This window comes from Psammomys obesus, unplaced genomic scaffold (assembly GCF_907164565.1).
Source record: "Psammomys obesus unplaced genomic scaffold, mPsaObe1.curated_primary_1811, whole genome shotgun sequence".
Lineage (NCBI taxonomy): Eukaryota > Metazoa > Chordata > Mammalia > Rodentia > Muridae > Psammomys > Psammomys obesus.
The window spans coordinates 12,911,253-12,937,443 of record NW_026596234.1 but is presented as its reverse complement, the minus strand read 5'-3'; the positions used below and the strand labels follow the sequence as shown (position 1 = coordinate 12,937,443).

At 52.3% G+C, this 26,191-nt stretch overlaps 2 protein-coding genes across 5 annotated transcripts in view; one reads left to right on the top strand and one right to left on the bottom strand.

Moving 5' to 3' along the window:
- Positions 1-16,872, top strand: part of Slc12a5 (solute carrier family 12 member 5) — a 37,175-nt gene extending 20,303 nt beyond the window's left edge. For 2 of the 3 annotated variants that reach the window (XM_055596089.1, XM_055596091.1), the window contains exons 9-26: positions 1,175-1,345; positions 1,591-1,689; positions 1,832-1,889; positions 3,232-3,406; positions 4,198-4,316; positions 4,589-4,687; positions 5,624-5,743; positions 6,052-6,156; positions 7,417-7,585; positions 9,658-9,853; positions 10,924-11,093; positions 11,394-11,525; positions 12,271-12,378; positions 13,438-13,560; positions 13,641-13,840; positions 14,141-14,155; positions 14,393-14,526; positions 14,685-16,872. In XM_055596089.1, the coding sequence (XP_055452064.1) occupies positions 1,175-1,345; positions 1,591-1,689; positions 1,832-1,889; positions 3,232-3,406; positions 4,198-4,316; positions 4,589-4,687; positions 5,624-5,743; positions 6,052-6,156; positions 7,417-7,585; positions 9,658-9,853; positions 10,924-11,093; positions 11,394-11,525; positions 12,271-12,378; positions 13,438-13,560; positions 13,641-13,840; positions 14,141-14,155; positions 14,393-14,526; positions 14,685-14,776 (2,285 nt within the window). In that variant the 3' untranslated portion in view covers positions 14,777-16,872. The remainder of the gene's footprint in view (positions 1-1,174; positions 1,346-1,590; positions 1,690-1,831; positions 1,890-3,231; positions 3,407-4,197; positions 4,317-4,588; positions 4,688-5,623; positions 5,744-6,051; positions 6,157-7,416; positions 7,586-9,657; positions 9,854-10,923; positions 11,094-11,393; positions 11,526-12,270; positions 12,379-13,437; positions 13,561-13,640; positions 13,841-14,140; positions 14,156-14,392; positions 14,527-14,684) is intronic. The other variant, XM_055596090.1, reaches the window with a different exon arrangement.
- Positions 16,873-17,719: 847 nt separating this feature from the next.
- Positions 17,720-26,191, bottom strand: part of Ncoa5 (nuclear receptor coactivator 5) — a 33,506-nt gene continuing 25,034 nt past the window's right edge. The window contains exons 6-8 of one of the 2 annotated variants that reach the window (XM_055596092.1): positions 21,401-21,600; positions 19,917-20,237; positions 17,720-19,449 (exon numbers count right to left, since the gene is read on the bottom strand). In XM_055596092.1, the coding sequence (XP_055452067.1) occupies positions 18,860-19,449; positions 19,917-20,237; positions 21,401-21,600 (1,111 nt within the window). In that variant the 3' untranslated portion in view covers positions 17,720-18,859. Of the gene's footprint in view, positions 19,450-19,893; positions 20,238-21,400; positions 21,601-26,191 lie in introns of both variants that reach the window. The other variant, XM_055596093.1, reaches the window with a different exon arrangement.

The window sequence follows — 26,191 nt, the reverse complement described above, 5'->3', positions numbered from 1 at the left end:
TTTATTTTGCACATGTCTGTGTGTACATGCCTGTCATGTGTGCATATGGAGGTCATAGGACAACTTGCTGGAGTCTGTTTTTCTCCTTCCACCATGTGGGTCTCTGGGATTGAACCCAGATTATCAGGCTTGGCAGCAGGCACCTTTACTTACTGAGCCACCTTGCTGGTCCCTGGAGATCAAAACTAGAGGGGTTGGCTGGTGGGTGGTGGTACATGCCTTTAATCAAAGCACTCTAGAAGAAGAGGTAGAAGGATCTCTGTGAGTTTGGGGCCAGCCTGGTCTAAAGAGCGAGTTCCAGGACAGCCAAGGATACACAGAGAAATCCTGTCTCAGCAAACAAACCAAGAGATAGACAAAGAACTGGAGGGCTTAGGGCTGGATAGATGGGTCGGGGATTAAGAGAACTTGCTGCTCTTCCAGAGGACCTGGCTTTGATTCCCAGCACCCACATGGTGGCTCACAACCATCTATAACTCCAGTTCCAGGGATTCTGAGGACTTCTGGCCTCTGCAGGCACCAGGCACACATGCAGTACACAGACATACATGCAGACAAAACACCCATGTACACACACACACACACACACACTACATACACACAAAGAGAATGAAAAACTGGAGGACTACCACTAACATTTAGTGTGTAGATGCCATGCTTCCACCTAACACCCTATGGTGCTTTTTGCTAGCTCTCCATAGCAGAGCGCGAGGTGAGGAGCTTGGAGTGAGAAGCAGAGGCTCACTTGGAAGACATTAATGATTGGCGATGAGGTGCTTTGAAGCAGGAGAAGGGCGAAGGAACTGTTGAGAGCAGTGGCAGGGTGTTTGAGTTGATTGATACTAGCGTCATTACCAAGATGACAGATGCAGGAGGAGTTGGGCCCGAGAGCTGATGAGGTCAACTGGGGACATACGGAGTCAGTCTCAGAGAGGATTCTCTGTGTCTGCCCCACTAGACTGGACAGTTTAAGGGCAGAGACTCAGTCCCATTCAGCTCTGAGATCTATGTTCGCACCCTGGCACAAAGCAGGAGTTTGGGAAGTGGTGGGAGCGAAAGGCCCGTGGTGGGAGTGAGCATTGGTTAGTGTTGACTTTTTTGCTCCCTTCTCCTCTTGGTCCGAGCCCTGGTCCCCACTTCTGCTCATCTCCCTGAGTGTCTCATCTTCCCACAGAGAACCTGTGGAGTTCCTACCTGACCAAGGGAGTGATTGTGGAGAGGCGCGGGATGCCCTCCGTGGGCCTGACAGATGGCACCCCTGTTGACATGGACCACCCCTATGTGTTCAGTGATATGACCTCCTACTTTACCCTGCTTGTCGGCATCTACTTCCCCTCAGTCACAGGTGAATGGTGGGAACTCGGGAGCGGGTGACAGGAGGGTCAGAGACAAGACCAGTGAGTCCCTAGTTTGATGGCTCTGCCAACCGAGCAGGAGCTAATCATCCAGGCCCTATGGGAGAGGCAAAGGAATCAGGTTCAAGAAAGATAGCACAAGAGTCGGTGTGGCGGGGCGAGGCCCTGGTCTGCCAACTCCAGCACGTGTTTTTTTCCTCAGCGGCTGCTCTCTGAACTGCTCTTCTGCCTACAGGGATCATGGCTGGCTCCAACCGGTCCGGAGACCTGCGGGATGCTCAGAAGTCCATCCCTACTGGAACCATCCTGGCCATTGCCACCACCTCTGCTGTCTGTATCCTGCACAGCTGAGCCGTGTCCACCCCGGGTATGGGGGGACACTGCAGGAGGCAGAGGTTGCTACCTTGTCGGGTGGCTCAGGATGGGTGGCCGGGGGCACCGCCATGCTAGGGATTCTCCTTCACTCTCTGCCATAGACATCAGCTCTGTGGTTCTGTTTGGAGCCTGCATCGAGGGGGTGGTTCTTCGGGACAAGTAAGTAAAGGGGCTTGGGTTGGTCTTGTAGGGAGAGGGGTGGGATCAGAAGGAGATAGGCCTGGCGGGGTTGCCGGGACCTCAGCAAGGGGGGCATGGGTGGGAGACCACCATAGTTGCTGGCAAACTCATTTTCCTCTTCCTAAATATTTCATCTCTCTTGCCGCTGCAGCTTAAGAAAGTCAAAAGCTGTCTCCTTTGGTTTGGGATAAGGATACATTTATTTAAGATCTTTTTATTCATTCATTCACCATTACTTCTGTGTATTGTTCACTGACTTGAAGGTACTGAGGGAGGCAAAGAGTAACAGGTTTTTTTTGTTTGTTTTAATCCTGAAGGAACCCCGTGGGGTGGTGATCACACTTATAAACAGACTAAGATGCAAAACATGAAGAGAGGCAAAACAGGTGCAAGAGTACACAGGGGGTCCAGTATGACCTGGTCAAGTAAACAATTTGCAAACAATCCTGTTAGTTTTAGGGCGGTTCGGATTCCATTCACCTCCCTCAATCGTAGACCTCCCATGAGGTTGCCAGGGTCCAGCAGTTCCTTTGCCTCAGCTCTTCGCCTAGCGTTTGACCGGCTTCGGCAGACACTCCTGTGAGGAAGAGCCAGAAGGGTCTTTTGTACGTTGTAATGTGTACCACACCAACCCCAGATCAAAAGCCCTTGGCTAAGACTCAGCTCGTGTAGACTTTCCCTGGTCATTGTTTCCTAAACAATACAGTGTGACAGCCAGGTCCGCAGCACTTCCAGTGTGTTCAGAGTCGTCAGTCGTGAGACAGGGTTCTGAGTTTTCAGGAGAGTGTGTGGCTGCCGGTGGGTACTGTGCCATCTATAGGGAGTGAGCGCCGTGGAGTCCAGCATCTTGGGGGCAGTTCTCTCCTTCTGTGTGGTTTGTGGGGTGTAGCAGGCACCCTTCCCTGCATAGCCATTTTGCAGGTTCTTTCCCATTTGTTCTTACGCACACAATGAAGCCAGAGCCCCTGTTTTACACATGGAGATGCTGCAGTCTCATTGAGCCAAGAGATTTGCTCAGGACCACCATGCTAGCAGTGGACTGTTTGTTAAAATCACACTCATATCCCGTACTGGGCAGTTTTCCCATCCTGTCCTTTTCTCTCCGCGTTTGCATGAGGAAAGTTTGTGGAGATTCTCAGCTTACAGCCCAGGAGGGTCAGTGAAGTGCTCAAGGCTACGTACATAGGAAGTAGCAAGGATACTTGCTTTTGTCTGTCCTTTGACCCCTGTGAAGCCTAACCCTACGGTCATCGTCCTGCTGGGTATCCAGGTAGCATTGTTCAAGCGATGTCACTGTCCCTTTACTGTCGTCCTTTTCCAGGTTTGGGGAAGCTGTGAATGGCAACCTGGTGGTGGGTACCCTGGCCTGGCCATCTCCCTGGGTCATTGTCATCGGCTCTTTCTTCTCTACCTGTGGGGCTGGACTACAGAGCCTCACAGGGGCCCCACGCCTGCTCCAGGCCATCTCTCGGGATGGCATAGTGCCCTTCCTGCAGGTCAGTGTGACAGAGCCATCCCACGCAAAAGATTAGTCATCGAGCTGGGCCCCTACCCAGGAGACACTGAAGCAGGGCCATCACCAGCCAGCTCCCTCCTGTGTGCTGCCCCACGGCTACCCTAAAAAAGAAGGGAGCTTATTTGGAATTTGGCCTATGATCAGTGGCGTCTCCAAACACTGTCTGCTCTCAGGGGAGAAGTACATGGTTCTTCTCCAGCCCAGGGGACAGCTGGGAACTCAGAGAGCCAGTCACGGGCAAAAAAACACTCAACCCTGCCCCCACGTGGTGCTTAAGAAAAACATTTAAGCCAGGTGATGGTGGCGCAGGCCTTTGATCCCAGCACTTGGGAGGCGGGCGGATCTCTGTGAGTTTGAGGCCATCCTGGTCTACAAAAACAAGTCCAGGACAGCCAGGACTTGATATACAATGAAACCCTGTCTCAAAAAACAAAAAACAAAAACAAGAAAGGAAGGAAGGAAAGAAGGAAGGAAGGAAGGAAGAAAGGAAGGAAGGAAGAAGTCTATAGAGCATATAGGCACATCTTGCCTAGCCCTCAGGAACTTCTTTCCCTCTGCGGGTCATTTCAGTGTTATTGAGGTGGGATGGCAGTGGGGGTGGGTGAGACGGAGAGAGCTTGCCATACACTTGGGTTCCCTAGAGGATGCAGAACACAGCCATCTCTTCAGACCCTCTCACCGGTTATGAGAGTCCTGCCTCTACTCCGTTGGTTCCCAAGATTGGAGGCTTTGGTTTCCTTTGGTCCTCCACGATGGCTGCTCTGTTCCCAGGTCTTTGGCCATGGCAAAGCCAATGGAGAGCCGACGTGGGCACTGCTGCTGACTGCCTGCATCTGTGAGATCGGCATCCTCATCGCTTCCCTGGATGAGGTCGCTCCCATCCTTTCCATGTGCGTACCAGGCCTGAGGCCCACCTGCTGGCCGCACAGCCTCTCTTCCTGGGCTGCCACCTTACCAGCCCCAGAAAGTTCCCCAGTGGTCACAGAAGCCCATCCTCACACACATCAGGGCGCGCTGTGAGGGCTGGCCTGTCAACACGACTTGGCCCTTTCTCTCCACCCCCCCCCTCGGCCTTGCTGCTCTTTCCTCAGTGTCCCGTTCTGTCTCGATTGCTTTCTGTGTCTCCCGCAGCTGTTTCACCTGAGGTCCTTTTGCATTCTAGGTTCTTCCTGATGTGTTACATGTTTGTGAACCTGGCTTGTGCGGTACAGACACTGCTGAGGACGCCCAACTGGAGACCACGCTTTCGATATTACCACTGGTGGGTGCCCTTTCCCCACCCTCTCCTGCAGACCTGAGGGCCTCAGCCAGGGCGTCCTGTCCTCTCCTGCTTTTTGTATCCAGGTAGCTCAAGGAAGGTCATAGAGATGGTCTTCTGGGTACAGGCAGGAATGTGGCACAGTCAGAAACAGCCTCGGTGGCCATCTCTTCCTTGTGCAGTGTTCAAGTTCTTACAATACAGCATGGAGGTTAGAGTCCACCGGACTCAAATTCACAGTCTGACTCACCGCTTCCTGGCTCTGAGAGCTTGGGTTGATGATGGAGCCTCTTTTTGAACCTGTTTCCTTGGCTGGGAAATGGACACAGTTGCCACACTCCCTCCTGGGTTTTTGGTGGTCATGTTGGCACCCGTTGCAAGGATTCTGCCCTCGAGGGGCCCACTGACCACCTTAACTTGTTACTCTATGGTTTTTCCTCTGTGATGGGAAGGACGACGCTCACGCCACACAGGAAAGCCAAGTTCACAGCAGGTGACTGGCCCAGGGGCTCCTTTAAGCCTATGGAATAGCAGACTTTCATGAAGGCCTCCCAACTTTGGTCTTAGGGCTGGTTTTACTGCTGGCTTCTTTCTGAAAGGTCTCATTTCCAGTGTGTCCATGGACCTGTATCTCAGAAACCATATGAACCCATTTACCTGCAGCTGACTGGCTGAGTCTAAGGGACAAAAACTAGATGGGGTAGTGACCTGGGAGCTGGGTGGGGTACGGAGCAGTGTCCTGTCTGTGGCTTTTTTTTTTTTTTTAGAAAGCTCCATGTCTGCATGGTGCTCAGGGTGACAACAGGGTGGCATTTAGACCAGGATGCCCATGTCTTGCCCAGGCCTTGCCTGCCACCCTAATCTTATTGTCCAAGCCTAGGTATTAGCATCAGCCCCTGCCAGGAGGGTTCAGGGACAGGGCTCTCTTCTGTTTTCCAGGACTCTCTCTTTCTTGGGCATGAGCCTCTGCCTGGCCCTCATGTTCATTTGCTCCTGGTATTATGCATTGGTGGCCATGCTCATTGCTGGACTCATCTATAAATACATTGAGTACCGGGGGTAAGTGTCCAGGGGTTGAAGGTTGGCAGGGTGAGGAACAGTAAAGGGTGAGGGGTGATTGGGTGGTAGCCCAGAGCTGGAATACGGGGGCGGGGGGTGATGGTGAGACGGGGTAGGCTTTGAGAAGTGGGCAAGAAAGCGTCTAGCTTTAGGAGTGACTGCAATGGGACCCGTTACATCTTGGCTCAGTCAGGAGGTGAGCGTGACACAGGAGACATGACCGTGCCCTGGGACAGTCAGTCCTGCGGGATGTTTCCCCTGCCACTTCTGGTTTCCTGGACTCATGTGCTCTCCTTCCTGGTCCTCAGGGCAGAGAAGGAGTGGGGTGACGGGATCCGTGGCCTATCCCTCAGTGCCGCCCGCTACGCTCTCCTACGTCTGGAGGAAGGGCCCCCGCACACCAAGAACTGGAGGTGAGTGGTGAGGGAACCTGGTGAGGGGTTCAGGGCAGGGACGGCCAGGGAGCAGGGGCCATATTTATCTCTCTAACTTTGTTTGGCTGAGTGGGACCCCTCCTCCTCCAATCCTGTGGTGAACTGAGTACCAGACATTTGTTCTCCAAATCTATTCACCATGGCAGCTTCCTGGCTGCATGTTTGTCGGTTTTGATCATTCTGTTACTTGTGAAAAATAATTCTCAAACTCGTGTTGTACGGCAAACTCTCTCCCTGGCTCTGGGGGTGCTGCCAGCTCACAGATCTGTGGAGATGCAGAGAGAGAGAGAGAGAGAGAGAGAGAGAGAGAGAGAGAGGCAGATAGATGTCACTTCTGTGGAGTCTGCTCTCTCGCTCTGAGAGTGGTAGGAGAGAGAGAGAGAGAGAGAGAGAGAGAGAGAGAGAGGCAGATAGATGTCACTTCTGTGGAGTCTGCTCTCTCGCTCTGAGAGTGGTAGGGTCTCCCAGGAGTCTCCAGACGAATGCCAGTGTTTCTACTGAAGAAGAGGGGGTCTAGGGCATCTAGAATTTTCCCCCTCTGACTCTTGGGTCAGGTACTTCCTGAGTGTCAACAGCATGCACCGGGCTTGGCATCTGCCTCCCTGGTTTTACCGGGGGGTCAGGTTGGAAATCTGAATTAGGGACATCTTGCTAACCTGGGACTTCTAGATGCTGGGCTTGGCACTGTCTGTCGATTCCCAAGCAGTCAGTGCAAGGTCCAGCCTAGAATGGGTACTTGGTGAATACTATGAAAGCGATGGAAGAGTTGGAGGGACGTGATGCCGAATGCATAAAGAATCGATGGGTAGATGGCCGGAAGGATGGGTGGAAGGCACACGCGCGCATGGGAGTCTTCTGGGTGGAGAGGTGGATGTGCGAATGAACAGCAGGTGGGTGGGTGTGTGGGCGAGTGAGTGAATGCCTGGGAGGTAAATTCATCGGGATATTCTGGATGACTGAAGGATGAAATGGAGGGGTGGGTGGCTGAATGGCTGGATGAATGTGGTGGATGGAGAGGTGAGTGGGTGGGGGGATGGATGGAGAGGTGTGGGGGATGGCTGGAGGGCTCGCTGCTCGGGGAAATGGTCGCTATTGGCTCAGCAGGTTATAGTTGCTAGGGCCCTGGTGCGGGGGCATAGAAGACAAACGGGTGAACTGATGTTGGCCACGTGATGGGAGGGTGGGTGGCTGGGGATGGGGGTGGACCTCCCAGGTCATGTGGACCTGCACCCTCCTCAGGCCCCAGCTACTGGTGCTGGTGCGCGTGGACCAGGACCAGAACGTGGTGCATCCGCAGCTGCTCTCCTTGACCTCCCAGCTTAAGGCAGGGAAGGGCCTGACCATTGTGGGCTCTGTCCTTGAGGGCACCTTTCTGGAGAACCATCCTCAGGCTCAGCGGGCAGAGGAGGTGAGGAGAGGCTGGGTAGGGTGGGAAGTCAGGGTCTGAAGGGAATCCGGTCTTAACGTCAGTACACCTGTGGGGTCACAGGGCACTCAAGAGTTTGTCTTGTCCATAGGAGACAAGCCTGAGGGCCAGTGAGAGAGTGAGAGCCTTAGACTTCAACCCACAGGAGCTGGGGCAATGGCGCAGCAGATCTCTGGTCCCTAGCACCCACATAAAAGCCAGGCACGGGGGATGCGCATCTGTAATTCCAGCACTGAGGGTAGGGAGGGAAGACAAGAGGCTCCCTGGAGCTCATTGGCCAGAAAGGCTAGCCAGTCAGGGAGTTCCATGTTTAATGAGAGACTCCTCACAAAAAAGTTAGTGGTTAATTAATAAAAAATTAAAAAAAAAAAGTTAGTGGTTAAAAGAGATAGCTGATGTTGACCTCAGGCCTCCACACCCACGCACACACACAACTCAGCCTACAGAACCAAAAGCTGATAGAGTTAGAGGGGCCTGCTTTAAGGGTAAGGAAACTGAGGTTTAGATGACAGGGTACCTAAAGACAGAAACTACTCTTCCTGCTGGAGAGGAAAATTCTTTAAGGTCTTTTCAAATTCAGGGATCTTCGGAGTGTGGTGGTGCATGCCTTTAGGGTGGATCTCCGTGAGTTTGAGGCCAGCCTGATCTGCATAGTGAGTTCCAGGAAAGCAAAGGCTAGGTAGAGACCCTGTCTCAAAAACAAAACAAGACAAAACCCAACCAACCAAAACCAAATTCAGAGATCTAGGAGGAAACCAAGGCCCAGAGAGGAATGGCAGCTTCCTGAAGTCACAAGGCTGGCTGAAAGTCTAGCCAGGATTTGCATATGCCCCTGGCTCTGGGTCACCTGCTTTTTCCACAACCAAGAAGGAACATACAGAATGGCCAGCTATGTGGGCATGAACTACAGGAGGAGTGTGTAGAACACAGTGGGTAGAAGAGGAAGAGGGCTGTACCGGAGACTCAGGCCTGTCTCCTCTCAGAGTTGTAGCTAGGAGCAGAGAGAGAAGAGGGGGCCTAAGGGGGTTAAGGTGAGATGGGAGGGGCACCCCTAATGGCTTGTGACAGTTGCTGTTTCTGCCTCACTGAGCCGTTCACACCAATCTATCAGGTCTCAGGGCTGGAGGCCCCTACTGGTCAGAACAACTCAACAAGGACTGGTCGAGAGCATGCTGGGTATCAGGCGCTAGGCTAGGCGTAGGGCAGAGTAGGAGACCAAGTGCTAGCCACAGGCCACAGCCGCACACAGAAGGCTCCAACCCCATTAGGCACTGTTGAGTGCCCTGGGTACTGCCAACACATTAGGGCTTATGATACAGGGCAGTGTCCTGAGCCCTTTCATGAATCGAGCTGTGTTAATTCTCCCGATTCCTAAGTGGATCTGCCCTGCCATGGGACGATAAGAGTAGAGGTTAGCTGACTTCCCTGAGGCCACAGCCAGGAGGTGTCAGAGATGGAAATTAGCCTCCATTTGTTTGACATCAGGGCAGTGGTTGAGGGCAGAGCCATTGAAATGAGCCTCCTTGCTCTTGAATCGTCACTTACATTACCAGCCTATCCTTAAGTGGGCCTTAGTTTCTCTGAGCTCGATTTCCTCATTGATAAAATGGGAGCAATGGGAACCCTTCCCTCGGTGCAGATCATCTTTTTATTTATTTTTATTTTTTTTAAATTAAGTTGTTACATTGTGTGGCCTTGCAGAGCAGCCCAGCTTAACTGTGGTCTAGAAGAACACCTGTGGTCTAGAAGAACAGTGGTGTCTGGTCATTTGAGTCAAGGAAGGCATGTGGGGTGGGGGTTGGAGAGTGTGCTGAGCAAAGGACAAGCTGGAGCAGTAGTCGGGGTGGGGAGGTGCACTGGCTCATTTGTGATGAGCGGGAACAGGGACCACAGATGATGGGGCACTAGAGTCAGAGGAGATCAGAGCTGAGGTTCAGGAAGATGGGATAGATGCAGAGAGGGACAGAGGGAGGGAGGGAGGCTGTGAGCCGCAGCTGCAGCCTCAGCCCAGCGTGTCTGAGGCTGGCCCTTATCCACACATATCCTCCCCACAGTCTATCAGGCGCCTGATGGAGGCCGAGAAGGTGAAGGGCTTCTGCCAGGTGGTGATCTCCTCCAACCTCCGTGATGGCGTGTCCCACCTGATCCAGTCTGGGGGCCTTGGAGGGCTCCAACACAACACAGTGCTGGTGGGCTGGCCTCGAAACTGGCGGCAGAAAGAAGATCACCAGACGTGGAGGAACTTCATCGGTACCGATGCGGTGGGCTTAGGGGTGAAGGGCTGGTCCTGGGATGCTTGGCTTCTGAGGGTTTCCCGAGCACAGCGTGAGCGTGGCTCAGCACACGCAGGTGACATCACACGTCAGCCTCCGTGTCAGGCCCTGGGAGGAAGACGGGACAGGACAGGGCAGGGCTGCTCGTCACAGTCACTGAGGTCAGGGTCTGTGTCTTGACTCTAGTCCGTCCTAGATGTATCCAATCAGTCAAGGCCTACAGAATGCGTTTTTTGTGTGGCAGGCGAGTTGGGGCTTTCTCTAATGCTCTCCTGTTCCCGAGTGCTAGGCACTGTCGTCTGCATGTTGGTGGGAGACTGAGACATAGAGACACAGGAATTTGCCTGGGTCGCACAGCTGGGAAGTCATGTTTGAAACAGCCGGAGACTCCCCTGTTAATGCCAAACAGCTCTATCTCTTTAATGGACAGAGGGGCCTCACATGGCGGCTTCCTCATAATCAGAAGAGGCTGGGGAGGGGAGGCCTCAGCTGGCAAAGCACCTATGGCGAAAGCATGGTGATTGAGTTTGAGCCTGGAATCCAGAGGTCCCTAGTGCTGGGGAGGTGGGATCAGGAGCCTTCCTGAGATTCACCTACCTGCCAGGCAAGCCCACTCTGTGAGCTCTAGTCCAGCCAGGTCAGCTAAAGCCCCATTCCAAATGAACAAACAAACAGCCCCCCCCCCCAACAAAAGGGACTCTTGAGGACCAGGGAAGGATGCCTGAGGTTGACATCTGCCCTTTATATACATCTACACATGTGCCCACATGAACATTCCTGCTACACACACACACACACACACACACACACACAAAGAAAAAAAGCACAGGGAACATTATTGCTATTTAACAGGTGGGGAAACAGACCAGGAGAGACATACTTTCTTACAGCTAACTAGCCTAGGCAGTGCTGGCGTTCTGATAACCAGAGTCCAAGGCCAAGGTCAGATGGAGTGTGGTGGGTGCCAGGAGACCTTGTGGCCTTTCCTGGGTCCCGGAAGGATTGGTCACTGTTGCCCCCTGCTCCTTTTCTTTTGGCCTTTCCAAGAACTGGTTCGGGAAACCACAGCTGGCCACCTGGCCCTGCTGGTCACCAAGAATGTGTCCATGTTTCCCGGGAACCCCGAGCGCTTCTCCGAGGGCAGCATTGACGTGTGGTGGATTGTGCATGACGGCGGCATGCTCATGCTGCTGCCCTTCCTGCTGCGTCACCACAAGGTGCGTGTGCGCAGCGTCTGTGGCGTGGGGCGGGCACGTGCGCATGCGGGTCCATCCTCGGGGGGAAGCTCAGGGCTCTGGCCAGGGCCGGCCTCCGTGCTTGGCCTTTGTGACCGGCACAGTGCTACCAAGGAGAGAGGAGGGTGCTTAATACAGGCGACTCAGATCTGAGCAGGGGAGTCTGCAGACAGAGCCTTGGTGGGAAGGACCCTTGGGGAGGGTGAGGGGATGGGCGTTTTGGCCGTGGGTCTCCTCACAGCCTCTGGCTGGACCTTTCTGGATTGCCTTTGATCCCTGCAGGTCTGGAGGAAATGCAAAATGCGTATCTTCACTGTGGCCCAGATGGACGACAACAGCATCCAGATGAAGAAGGACCTGACCACATTCCTGTACCATTTGCGCATTACTGCCGAGGTGGAGGTGGTGGAGATGGTGAGTCCCCTGGGGCCCCTGAAGTCCCACCTGGGGCTCTTCCTATCGGCCCTAGCGCCAGTCAGTGCCACTCCCATACCCGTCAGCAGATGACACAGGTGGCCTTCCGTTGTGGTGACCCCTTAGCCTCTTACACCCTCGCCCAGCCAGGCCTCTCTCACAAGAGTGGCCGCCATGTTGAAAGAGTGCTCACTGAGGAGAGGCTGCTGTGTGTACTTGGCACCTATGACCTCTCGTGGCCTCCAGTGAGAGACACACACTAGAGCCTTTCATTCCCAACTAGAATGTTGAGACACAGAAAGGGTTGGTGATTGACTGCACAACGTGGCAAGCGGCAGAGTCAGGGTTCAAATCCAGGCAGGCTGCTGCACAGTTGACTCCTGATGGATACGCTGTTCATTAGTGTCCTGCTGGGTTCACTAACCGACCCGTGTATCCACTGACTCATCACCCCATTCATCCAGGTATGTGTTCATTCACCTCTTGTTCCCTTCACAAACTTCTTCCCCCTGTTCATTCACGCAGGTAATTAATGAATCAACCCATTCATCACGTCACCATTTACACCCTTGGTTCTGTGTTGAGCTTCCTGCTTTCCCAGGCCACGGCTCAATCCCTTGCCTCATACAACCTTGGTTCGAGGACATGTGCTAGGAAGCTGCTGGCTGGTGGGAGGGAGGGCTCCTGCCTCCCCGCCCCTTGGCCTTCTGGAGTTCCAAGCCCCTGCTTTCCTCCCCGTCCGCAGCACGAGAGCGACATCTCAGCGTACACCTATGAGAAGACGCTGGTGATGGAGCAGCGCTCTCAGATCCTCAAACAAATGCACCTAACCAAGAATGAGCGGGAGCGGGAGGTAAGGCTGCCCTCCTGGGGCCTCTCCGAGCCACCATCTGCTTCGGAGGGTGGGTCTGCACAGGTGGGCGCGGTTCTGGTGACATCCCTGGCCTCGTTAGCACTGTTGTAGTCAGCCCCCATCACTGTGGGCTAAATACTGGGCTTTCCTGCAGCGGAGGGGGGGAGGGGTGGACATGCGGCCGTTGCATCTTCCCAACCCCCTCCCTGGGACTTTGGCATTGAGACAGACTTTCTCCACTGCAGGAGATTTCTGGGCCTGAGGGAGAATAGCGGATGCTAAATATGTGTGGATGACAAGTTCTCGGGGGTGGGGAGGCTGCCAGTGTGAGAGACAAGGGTTCGCGAACAGACTCTCGGAGTGGGTAACAGCTGGGTATGTAAAGACATGGGTGTTGGGCAGGAGTCAGAGGCAAGCCTCCTAGGGTATGAGGGAAGGGTTCTCAGTAGTGGTGTTGAGCACCCCGTGGGGTAAGAGCTCTTCAGTTTCAATCACTGGCCCCCTGGAGTAAGGATAATAGATCTGTCCCTGTCCCGGGGAGTGGAGTCCCTGCGGGAAGTGAGGGATGATACCCAGGGGCAGAAGCACTCCAGGAAGGGGTTGCTGGGCTGCTCGGGGGAACGAGTGGCAGACCCCATAGGTGAGGGTGAGGAACCATGGGTTATGAGTCTCTCAAGTGGGGAGAACCTGATTTTCAGAACTCGGCTGATGTTCAGGGAAACGAGGGATGGGCCCCTGAAGGACAGGCGAGAGCAGAAGCCATAAGAAATGGAATGTGCTGGGACCAGCCAGGGTGACAAGGGGCCACAGTGCTAGGCTGGAGCCTTGCTGTGCCAGGTGCAGGACTGTGGGTTGCCGATGGCAGGAAGGTCTAAGCTCTGGAGACCGGAGGCCGGGTCGGCCATGCAGTAGGTGTTTGGTCTTGAGGCACGTACTGTTTTCACAGCGCGTGCCCCTCGGGAAGGTGTGTAACCTGCATAGCAGCTGTAGTAATGGCTCTTGGCAGGCTGTGGGTGGCGACCCCCAGCAGAGCTGGCACCAACCTATGTCACTCCCCAGATCCAGAGCATCACAGATGAGTCTCGGGGCTCCATTCGGAGGAAGAACCCAGCCAACACTCGGCTCCGCCTCAACGTTCCTGAAGAGACAGCTGGTGACAGTGAGGAGAAGCCGGAGGAGGAGGTGAGGGGCTGAGGTGGTTTGGCTCTGGCTAGTGGCAGCAGACCCTTTGGCCACCCGCTGAACAACCATCCCTACCTCAGGTGCAGCTGATTCACGACCAGAATGCCCCCAGCTGCCCCAGCAGCTCACCGTCGCCAGGGGAGGAGCCTGAGGGGGAGGGGGAGACAGACCCAGAGAAGGTGCATCTTACCTGGACCAAGGACAAGTCGGTGGCAGAGAAGAATAAAGGCCCCAGTCCAGTCTCCTCAGAGGGCATCAAGGACTTCTTCAGCATGAAGCCGTACGGGCCTGGGGCGGCATCTGGGGGTGGGGTGGGCCTCAAGGTCCTATTTAATATGGCAGAATAAATGAGCAGGAGGGTCCTGATCTGGCAAAACAGGCCTTGGTTTCCCCAGACTTACAGGGCTGGGCTCGAGTGTGAAGGGTCAGGACCAACTCCCAAGGGCAGGTGTAGAGAAGGTGAAGGTGGTGGGGGCCACACTCACCCAGGGCAGATGGCGGCTGGCTCAGCGGAGGCCTCCTCTTCTCCTGACCCCTCTCTTTTTCTTTCTCTCTTTGCTTCTCTTTGTGTTTCCTGAAGGGAGTGGGAAAACTTGTAAGTGCGCCACTATTTTTCCATCTTCTCTCCTAGGTTTCTATGGTCCCTATTCCACGGAACCCTCAAGGGGTGTCCCTGGCCACTGCCCAGCTTGGAGAGACCTGGGGCTGGGGGAGGTCTCAGGGAGGCAAGCACCAGGCCCGGGCAGCCTGACTCAGGCTGGGAGGGCGACCAGCCCTGACTCTCTCTGGCCTGGGCTAAAGCCCTCACCTCCTCCTCTCCTTTCTTCCACAGGAACCAGTCCAATGTGCGTCGCATGCACACAGCCGTGAGGCTGAACGAGGTCATTGTGAATAAATCCCGGGATGCCAAGCTGGTTTTGCTCAACATGCCTGGGCCTCCCCGCAACCGCAATGGTGATGAAAACTGTATCCTGGATTTGAGTTAGGGGGAAGAGGAAGGTGGAAGGCAAAGATTATGGGTTCTCTAGCCTGGGATGAAAACAGCAGAGCGGGATCAGCACCGAGGACAGGGACACGGGCTCCTGGTAGGCGCAGGCTGTCTGTTTCCTTGACCAGCTCTCAAGACATGGAGTTCCTGGAGGTCCTCACTGAGCAACTGGACAGGGTGATGCTGGTCCGCGGTGGCGGCCGAGAGGTCATCACCATCTACTCCTGAGGGCCAGGACCTGCCACTCCGGCCTCCGAGCGCGCCCGGCCCGCGGCCCCGGAGCCCTCGCCGCGCCACCCCGCCGCTGTCACCGTTTACATAAGACCCTGTTGCCCGTGCCCTGGTCCCTTCCCCGCCCCTGCTGCCTGCAGCCCGAGGCCGAGCCCGTTGGGGCTGACCCGGAGAACGGCCTGCGGCCCCTTTTCTGAGCCCTGCCTCGCCCCGCCGGAGCAGACACTGCAATAAAGGTGGCGAGGCGGCGTGGAGAGGAGCGGAACCGTGGTCCCGGGCAGGGCAGCCCCGGGCCCGTCCCTCCCCACGCTGCGCCGCGCTCCCCTCCGGACCCTGGTCTCTGAACCAGGGAGCCGGTCGGCCGCGCTATACATAGTGTACAGGAGACATCGCGTGTATTTTTAATGTCCCCATATTTCTGTAACTAGAAGCGCAACGGACTCCTCGCCACGGCCGCGCTCTCCCCGCTGCGGGCGCCCAGGAAGGCCGACGCCCGGGAAGCCAGGTTTCCCAGGGCGCCCGAGCTGAGAGCCAAGTGCTTTAAGGCCCGTGCTCTCCTCTACCTTCCCTGTCCACGGCCTGGGCTTCCCTCTCTCCCCTCCAGCTCCCGGCGAACACAGGTGAGACAGCGGCCGGCTTCGGGGGACGCGAGCTTCTCGGCGGCCAGGAGAGCGAGGGGTCGCCCCACCCCGGGGGAGACACCGAGGCCCGCGGCCACTGGGGAAGCCCCGCCTGGTGCCTTCGCGGAGGAGCAGGCATCTCTCCTCCCTTGGCTTGCCGCCTGATCCCCGTCCAGTGGCTCCTCGCCAAAGACTGACTTCGTGGAGCTGGAGGGCACGCCCTCCCCGGTTTTCTCCCTGGGACAGGCGAGGGGCCAATGTCAGTCTAGGGGACGACTCACCAGGAGGCCTCGCGCAGCCTCTGATGTTCCCTCCCTCGGTCCCCCTGCGGGTCCTGCCTGGGGACACAGCTGCCTACTGAGTGCTCTGGGGCTGGACTTTGCTGCCTAGCAGCAGGTCCTTAGTTACTTCTCCCAGACACCAGGTCCTGGAGTAGGGCTGGAGTCATGTGGGCTCAGTTGTTCCTAGCACTTCTCCGCCCTTTTCTGACTAGGACCCAAGGCCTTTGGCTTCCCTAACTCCTTGGCGCTTCCGCTCCAACAGCCCCACCTCTAAGGTGCCCTCAGCCCTTAGAGGCGGTTGGCCGTTCCCTTCCCCCCAGGGCACGTTACTAAGGGGACAGGCACTGCATGCTCCTTCAAGCGCCCTCTGGGACTGGGTACAGTGCCTCCAGCCCCAGGGCCCTGGCCTGCGCACCTAGTTAGACATCCTGCCCACTTCAGGGCCAGGGCCACTAGCTGACCTCACCACCTCCTTTCCTTTGAGCCCAAGGCAGAGAGCTCCAGCTGGTGCCATCTAGACGGTCAAGTGGGGCCAGTGGCAGAGCTGAAAGACCACTGCTCTGTTGCTTGACCCAAGGCCCCTGAGATTTGATGGGGACTGGATATTCTTTCAGGCAGTAGCCATAAAATTGGAAGTGTAGGATCTAGGACCGGTCATCCTTCAAGACCGCCTCCCTTGCTGTGGTCTTGCCTTTTGGGGCAACAGAGGGGGGCTGGGCAGAAGGGGAGGAGGCTGTATCAACACCAATTAGGGAACCAAAGTAGCACTACCTGGGCCCAGACTCTCTGGTTGGCAAGAGCAAAGTTTCCGTTGATGAAAACAAACATCCCACAACAAAACCCCAAGTTTTCTGTGCTCCATGTGCAATATTTGTTATGAACCTTGTGTCGTTCAAGTCACCTTTATAATCACTGTAGCTAGATGTTCCATGTCCATCCAGGTGACTTTTACTGAGTGCAATATTTCAATAGCCTGGTAGTGAGAACGAGTGTTGCTTTCGTTTCAGCCGACCTATGTGCAGGGCAATGCAATGCAGTCCAAAACCCTTGTAAATAGGAGAGGTTGCAAGCCAAATCAAGAGTATTTATTGTTATTACTATTATTATTAGGCCTGCCTTTAATTTTAATTAGTGTTTCAGTATTTCGCATCCTGCCTCGGTATTGATCTTGTGTTCTTTGTGCCAATATGCAAAGGAGAGGGTCAGTTCTTTCCTTTACTGTTGAATGCTCCCATTTAATGCTTTAAGGCTTTTACTGTGTTAATTTTTTAGATACCTGTCTGCACACAATGCAATAAAAATAATTTTATTACACCCTTGATAGCCTGAGGGGTACGGTTTAGACACATGGAGGAAGTCAAATCCACTGTTAGCAGAAGTGTTTTGGTTTTTGAGACAAGGTCTTTTGGAGCCCAGGCTGGCCTGGAACTTGGCTATGTAGCCAAGAATGACCTTCAACTTCCAGTCCTCTGGTCCACCCCTTCAAAGTGCTAGGGATTTTATGTGTGGGCCACCATATCCAGTTAGGATAGGACTCTTGGGTGGGAAACACTACCTCTGCTCACAGAAGGGAGCACACCAGCTCTGGGACCCTGTGCCTGAGCTGAGGCTTTCCTAGGTGTCAAATCACAAGGCATCCTCTGGGAGGCACAATTCTCTAGGGAAGGCTGTAGACATTTATGCCAAGAGTATTAAAGGCTCCTCAGGGCTTTCAGGTTGACTATAGATTATGCAAAACTGTGCCAAACGATGGATTACGCACAGTGGGCAGCAACAGAGATGAAGGCAAAAGAGGAATGCCCCTGCCTCCAACCATCACCCATAAAGGCTCCTCACAACAAGTCTTGGAAACACCTACTGATAGCCTGTCTCTACTAGAAGCAGGTGCAGAGCATGACAAAATTTGCTGCATTACTACCAATATTTTTCACTAGGCAGCAACACAAGAGAGGTTCAGGCATTCTGGGGCCGAGATTCTGATCTTAGGAAAGTGCTCTGAAAAGAGGTGCAGCAGACACACCCAAGAAAGATGAGCACAGTCTGACTTTTTCATTTTAATTAGAAAGTAATTATTTCATTTTATCAACAACACAAGAGTTCCAAAGAGGGGAGGGGGACCACCATAAACACAAACAGATCAGAACATAAACTGCTGCCATTTGGGGCCCTTGGGTTTTGAAACTGGTTTGCTCAACCTCTGACAGGGCCTTAACTGGAGTTAGCACTCTCGCCTGCCCTGCCAGGCCTGCTTCTCCCCAAGACTTGATCCACAGGGTACTAATGAAGTCTTCCCCAAGGGAAAAGGCGCTTCTTTTGGCTCCGTTCAGGGCAGCAGCCAGAGCTCTCCTCTAAGTGTCACCCTGTCTCTAAAGTAATGAATCCTGTCTGTATGAGAACATGTCCAACTACCACTGTCTAACTTCAAATGGTCTCTAGCTCCTGCTCGTCAGACAAGACAGAGTCTGGATGAGAACAAAAGCTTGGGGCTCAAATCACTGGCAGCACAGGTGTCCAGTGCAAGAGCCTAGAGCTGATCCCGATGCTGACTGCATGAAGTGCCACTGACAGAAAGGTGCTGACTAAACTGTTGTAGAGAGCAGTGGGTCCCAGAGACACAGTTCATGCCAAAGTGCTAAGCGAGAGTCCTCTCCTCTGTGGCTGCCATGTCACAGTTTGACAGTCCAGAACATCCAATCTGAGTCCTTGAATGGAGTTCCATTCTCTGATGGGACAGTGCTAACACTGCCTGCCAAGGCCACCCTGCTTCTCAGTGAGCCATGCAGGAGCTCAGCTCTCGCTCACGTGTAGAGGTGGAAACAAAGGCTGTAACTGTTGACCACAAATGGTGTTCCAAACTGGGGCATCCAGGGCTTCGCTGCTTCTTTTTTCCTCCAAATCCACCAGGAGGGGCCAGAGCAACCCCGTCAGACAGAAGCTGAGCCTTGACCCCAGGAATACTTATTTTCTTCTACCCAAACAAAAGACCCAGCCCTGAATGCAGTCTAAGTTCTGATTCTGTTAAGTGGTAAGCAACAGCCACAGGAAGGAGTGGTGCGAGAAACTTAGGATATTAGATGTTGACCCGGAGAATTCGAAGAACACTTCAAACATCTCTACTTAGGATGAAGTGGGGAGGGGCCAGGGAAAGAGGGGACTAGGGACAGTGGACCGGTGTGGCCTCAGTAATGCCTCTGGTAAGATCCCATGGGGGCCTGGGGCTGCCCCACCTGTGCTGCAGTTTGGCTCACCAGGTGGGAAAGGGCAGGGCCACTCTGAATGAGGGTGTCCAAGGCCTTCTGTACACTTGGATTGTCAAAGTTAATACCTGTGGAAGACACAGGCCTCTGGCTAGCCATGTTGCTGGCAGGTGCCAGGCGGCCGGAAGGCTGACCAAAGAGCCCTTGGGGAGGAGCCCCAGGCCTGGGGCCCATGTTCCGAGCAGATCCTGCCTGTCCCACAATGTTTGGAGGCTGATTTCCTGAGGCCTGTGGTCTCTGCTGAGGCTGGCTGTTTGCTGCTGTGGAAAAATTCTGGTTCTGGGAGCTTCCGGCAGCAACTGAGGGGGATGCAGAGCTGCTGTTGGCCGCAACCGCACCACTATTGAAGAGGCTGAGGATTTTGGCCTGAAGCTCTTGCTGGGAGGTGGGGGGTGCAGCTGGAGTGGGTGTAGCAGAGGGGAGCACTTGGCCGCTCTGAAGCGGTTGGGAACTTGGTTTTGTCTTCAGCGAGGTACCCGAGGCCGCCCCGAGTGGCTGGCGGGAAATCGGGCCTGGAAGACAGAAGAGGGAGGCATCTGGTTGAGAGTGCCCCCAAAGGGCAGGAGGCCTAGCAGCCAAAGGAAGAACAGTAATCGTACATCACAACAGCCATACAGTACAGACAATAAAATTCTGAAGAGGCCATTTCAGGGTATGGACTGTTTCATAGAAAGCAGCCCATGCCCGAGAACATTGGTTAAAAAAAGGAATAAATAAACAAGGGGGCATCCATTATTGCTCCCAAGAAATCAACAATTCTAGTTTACCCACCAGCCCAACTCTAGAAAGCAGAGCCCAGCAGTAAATCTAGACCGTCATTAACATCATCATCAGCGTGCATGGCTTGTGGAGAAGCCAAAGGATGGCTCGTTTCCCTTGCCCACCCCAGAGAACCCCGGGCATGCCACCCTCCCACCAGAGCACGGGATGAGAGAAATGCAGAGTGAGAACTTCACCTCGGCCCTGCCACGTAGCTCACCAGGCAGAGAGTCGGCGCTGCTCCTCAAGAGCCGCTCCTTCCGTTCGCGCAGGTAGTTGATGATCTTGTCCGTCTCCTCGGCAGTGAGGTATCTGTTGTCTGCCAGGAGGTTGATGAGGCTCTGGATAGCTGGAGGGTGCCTGCCACGACCTCCGTCCTCAGGGCCTCCACGATCTCTTTCCTGAAGGATGGCTTCATTAGCCATCTTGGCTGCCTGTCGGGCAATCTCCTCACGTTCCTTTTCTCGACAGTCATTCTTGTAGCGCTCATAATTTCTGGCCACCAGCACCATGGCATCTGCTTGGGGCATGTTGCGATGCTCTGTAGGAGGTAATGACACAAGTTATTTTCTCCATGACAGATTCAAGAACCTACTACTGCACTTTGCCAAGCCTTTCCTAGTCTCAAAGCAGAGAAGCACTGCAGTGGCAAGAAGCCTTGAGCCTTGAGTGAGGTGGGCCAAGGGACACAGTACTGCTCTTCAGTATGGGACATACTTTCCTACAGAGCTATTTCTTCAGTGGATCACAGACCTGTGGTAAAAACCAAAGGAACACAAGAGCCTCCCACAGAGTCAAATAGGCCATGTGGGGAGCAGTCAGGCAGCTCCAGAGACAGCAGCAGGAGGCTGAAGAGTCTTCTGTGAAGCCTGACTTCCTGCTGTGTTCCTCAAGACAGAACCACTACAGCTTTTTAATTCATCAGTTCAAAAGTCATGGACTAAGATCAAATTGTAACCCTAAATAACCAGCTCTTCTCAACAGTCTTACAAGGTGGTGAGGATACTTCTTAGAACCTTATATAAACATCTACACACAAACTAAGGGCAGCTCCTCAGAGACAAAGGATACCCTGTTGACCTGGTGTTGACAGCCAGGTCAACAGAGATCACAGGCAGGGGGAAAAGGGAAAGTCAGGCTTTAAGAGCCAAAACAGGGCACCGATGGCTGAGTCACCATGCTTGGGCTCAAAGCACTACAAGTTAAAGGATGACCTGAAGGATCCTGTCCTTCCTCTAGAAGACCAGAGCCGTCTCCTGTCCTTTTAACTCCTCTACTTGCTTCTCTAGCACACTGACAAATGGTCTGTGAGAGTCTCTGTCCCAGGGAGCTGCCTTTCAGGCAGCAGATGCCTAAACCAGACCCAGGTGTAAACATGTCTTTCCAAGAGTCCCTTCAGTGATGTCACACTGGTGGCTTGAGATGGGACACAGTGGTAGTACTGACACAATGGAAATCGGTGAGCAATACAAACCAGCCTGCCTTTACACTAGAACTGACTGCTGACAGCTTTCAAGCAGTCTAGAACAGTATCAGAGAACACCAAGGAAAAGAAGAAAGTTTCCTCTATAGCACAAAAAGAGGCTGCCACACTGGAGCTGAAACCTATCAGTCATTCCCCAAAATGTACTTCTCTTGGGTAGGGCACAGAATCAGTGTGCTGGTGACTACCTCTGGGAATTTGGACTACTTGAGCCTCTGTACCTTGTGGAGTTCCAAACATGATGTTGACTGTGCAGGAACGGTGAATTTGGTGCTGCTGGGTGATGACAATGGCAAAGGGAGACCCTCCCCGGCTGACGTCCTCCAGTGCTTGTGAGAGGGACACCTCTGTGTTGAGGAAGATCAGGTCTACAACCATGCCTAGGTCTCGTACCTTCCTCCCCACAGACTCAGCATAATCTCTGTAAGAACAAACAGGATCTTGTGAGCACTCCCTAGCCAGGTCTCAATCTGCATACTCTGGACCTCAGCCAGTTGGGTCTCCTTCACAGAGCTCAAGACTAGCCCACCCAGTGCTATCTTTAGGCTTCTAGAAAGATTCTAACTTGTTTTATGGGCACACAACGTTGCCAGTTGGACAGTATTTGACCTGTCTCCTCTCCATCTCGTGTATCTGTTAAAGCAGATTCTAACTGGACTGCTTCTATTCAGAAGCCTTGCTGTGTTATACCCAACCAGCCTGTTCAGACCTCGAGAAGTTCAGCACTCTGTTCCCTGGTAAAACAAACCCAGTGGAGAATGCTTCCCACTGAGTTTAGCTTAACAAGCTGTTTCCCGAGGACTAGTCCATGAAGAATTAACCAAAGGTAACTATAATGAGGATATATTAGAGGATCAAATGTGAGCTATTTTACATGGGTATTTAAACATCAAGGTATAACTCAAACACTTCCACGAAGAAAGATTTGGTTTCCTAAGGACTTAAATTTCATCTTTAATACTTTGGACCACACAGTTAGTAGTTACAGTATGAAGTGACACTAGAAAGACCATCACTAGCTTCACTTCAATGCCCAAGTTATCATAGTCTCACTTAAAAGGAAGAAGCTGCATCTTCATCTTCGTTCTCATGCCATTCAGTTTAACATTGTCCAGCTCTCACTCACGGAACAGACATTACCAGAAGGAGTGAAGGGGTGTGCATTAGTGCTTTTTGGGGGATGCCTGTATGCTTCTTCCATGAGTGATGTGTCATTATTCCACCGGGCAGCACTTGTCACAATGGTGCTGGCACTGTCAGCAGTGGGGTCATAACTCTCAATACGGGGGAGTCTGAGCACCTGTGGGACCTGCTGCAGTGCATCCAGAGAGCTTCTCAACTGAAATTACAGAACAGGAGTACAGCTGCAGATGGCAAGTACCCAGGTCCTCTAGACTTGCCACTGCTGTCAGCCTGTGCCTTTTGCCGTATGGGTCTCAGCAATGGAGTGGTCAGGGTAGATCTCCAAGAGGTCTTCTGCTGTCTTCCAACACCCATTTGCTGTCTACCCATAATTGCATGTTACGACAGCATGAGGATGTCAACAAGAGATCTGACAAAAATCACCTTTTTGACTTTTTCCCTGTGTCTTCTGGAAGCTCCAAGCCGTCTCTGGTACCTGACACATCTTCCCTCAAAATCCTTCAGCTACTGGACACAGCTCATCAATGAGCTCAGGCTCACAGATCCCTACTGAGCCACTCCTTGGAGATGGTTCACAGAGAGCTACCCTGTGAGAACACAGATGGGTTTCTGGTTTTGAAAGCTGCTCACAAAACTACCGGCGGTTCTCTTTATTCTCTACCAGTTTACTACATTTAAAAGATTTATTTTTATTTTATATGTGTAAGTGTCTTGTCTGCATATATGTCTGTGTACCATGTACTAGGTGCCCTAAGAGGTCAGAAAAGGATACGGGTCCTCTAGGACTAGAGTTAGAGAAGGATGTCAGCTGCCATGGAGTTATGGGAACTGCACCCAGCTCCCCTGGATGATCAGCCAATGAGCATCCTTAACCACTGAGCCATATCTCTAGCTCTTCTTCTACCAGTTTAATGAACAAAAAGTTCTAAGCATGTTTTCAACCAAATTCTTTCTGATAGTCTTCCAAAATCTGCTTTGATGCAACATTTTGCAGAAAATACTTAGGAGGAAGATCCTTGGAATATACAATGTTTCTAGTAAAATTCAGCTCCTCAGGCACTAATGTGTGGCTATGAGGCCCAGTGCTCTTCTCAATTGCTGGGGAAGTACCTAGGGAGTTCGTTACTCTAATGACACCAGGATTTCTGCTCCAAATAAGCTTTGTTTTGTCAAACTTTTCTTCTTCTTCTTTTTAAAGACAGGATTTCTTTGTGTAGCCTTGGCTGTCCTGGAACTCGCTCTACACCAGACTGGCCTCGAACTTAACATATCTGCCTACCTCTGCCTCCTGAGTGCTGAAATTAAAGGCATGTGATACCACTGGCCAAGACTGTCAAGCTCTTCCTGACCAGTGTACTTCTCCATCGTCCTCTTGTTTTCTCATCACCATCCTTCTTTTCTTCTGCCTCTTCAATGGAACTAGCAGAGTGTATTACAGGTTCTGTACCAGACTCTTCATTCTTTCTCTTCCTTGTCCTTTAGCCTTCTCACCACTGTTGATCACACTCCTCCATGAAAAGAGTAATGGGATAAACCAAAAAACAACAAAGCAAAACAAAACGAGACTATTTCTTCACAATCTTCTTTGTCTTTCCTCTAAGGACCCAGGTTCAGTTTTTCTAATGCAGTAGAACCTTTGTCCTATGAGCCACAGGTTCCCTGTCAATTCTACATGACAACAGTCTAAGCTTAGCAGACATATTGTTCATCAGTATCATGTTTGGTGAAGTCATTTTCTCAGTATCCATATATACAGAATAAAAACCAACACCAAACTGGGCAATCATGAAGGTCTGACCTAGCCTGCAAGAGAACTCTGGTCCTAGACTTGGTGATAAAGCCAAGGTTCCTGATAAAGCTGACCATGGGTCAGTTCCTGATAAAGCTGACCATGGGTCAGAACTTGTTCATTGGAAGTGATATTAACGTGCAGCCTCTTCCTAGCATCTAGTTTACCAGAATCTGTTTTTGTCCAGAGCATTTGATGAATGTGTTTGAATAGAAAGTATTAATGATCAACGACACTAGTTGGGCAGTTTCTATTTGGAAGGACTTTTATCATAACTTCTTTCTCTTCCATCAGTGAGGTTTCCTTAGGTATACTGACTACACAAACTACACAGGCTCTGCAGTGTAGCAGTCCTGGGATCCTGAAGAGTATATGACTGTGTGTGTGTGTGTGAGAGAGAGAGAGAGAGAGAGAGAGAGAGAGAGAGGGGACGAGAGAGAGAGAGGGTGTGAGTGTGTGTGTCTAGACATATTCTCAGCAAGTAGCCCAGGCCAGCCCTAAAACTTGAAGTAATTCTCCTATCTTTGTTCTAAAGTGCTGAGACTATAGGCTTCACATGACCAGTTGATACCTTTCTTTTGATTCTCTAGTCTAACACCAACTGCTTTCTAAGACCTGCTGTACTTTTCAACCCTTGGGGAGGGTCCATGGGAACACAATGGGAAGAAAGCCTGTGCTTGATGCTAGAAATGTAAGCTTGGATTCCAGTTGTAGCACTTATTTGTAAAGCTGTGAAGCTATGAGCAAGACCCTTTACCTCTTACCAAACTCAGCTTTTTTCACTTACAGCCAGTAACATAGGAACATGACTCAGTTCCTGTCATTTTATTGATCTCACCACCTCCAACTTAAATTTAACTCATCTTTTCCTCTCACAAGACTCATTATTTATATATATTTTTGTCACCTTCCTCACTAGTCTTTGAGATCTAAGGCAGACAGGGCTAAGGTATTACTACTGTAGTCCCAGCACCTAGCCACCACCTCTCACACATGTACACACATATGCACACCCCCCATCCCTTGCTGAATATCACACATATAATTAGACTGAAGATTACAAATTATTTATGTAAAGCACCCAGAGGTCTGTATTGGGTAGGTGCTCAGAAAATGATGGCTGTGTGTTTGGCATCTAGAAAAAGCATCATGACAGACTGTGAAGTCTTGCCTGCTGGCTGGTGTCTTAACAGATCTCCCTAGTCACTGCAGCTTTGAAATGAGCCTCTGTGAGTGCAAATGGCTACAAAACACACAAATTTACTAACTACATGGGAAATGGCATAACCACACCCAAATGTGTGAGCAGAACTGAGTGGAACAGAGGGCATTGTGGCTTTGATTTGGCTAATGTGCTCACCTAACCCTTCTGAAGGGTCAGGCTCCATTCACATGAGTTTCTTCAAGTCCTATAGAATTCAAGGCTGTCCCCTGTGGAATTGAGGGACATCTATTGCCCTTCTTGACTAGAATATACTTCTATTCTTACTGTCAGTTCACATGGTTCTACAAGGCTAATCTCCTCTCTAAATCTATGGTATATGACCTGGCCGTAGTAAATTACAGTATTCTGGACCCCCGTCCAAAGTGATGAAATCAGGGATGGGAGTTATAATAAGGCAGCCTAGTCTCAAGAAAAATCCAAGATGTCTGGCAGAATACTTGGAGGGACAGCTGGAGAGGTAGCTTAGCGGTGGACAGTGCTAGCCGAGTAAACATGAAGACTCATGTTTGGATTCTAGCTCCACATGAAAGCTGGGTATGCTCGAGCACACCTGTAACTCCAGAGACAGAGGCAGAGAACTATTGTATTTGCTGGCTGATTACGTAGCAGAGCAACAGTAGTTTAGGTTCAGAAAAAGACCCCTTTTTGAGACAGAGTTTCTCTGTGTAGCCCTGGCTGTCTTAGAACTTACTCTGTAGACCAGGGTGGCCTCGAACCCAGACATCTGCCTGCCTCTGCCTCCTGAGTGCTAGGATTAAAGGTTTGTGCCACCACAACCTGGCTAAGAAAGCCCTTTCTCAATGGAACAAGGCAGAGAGTGATAGAGGAAATCCTTTGGTTTCTGTGGCACCCATA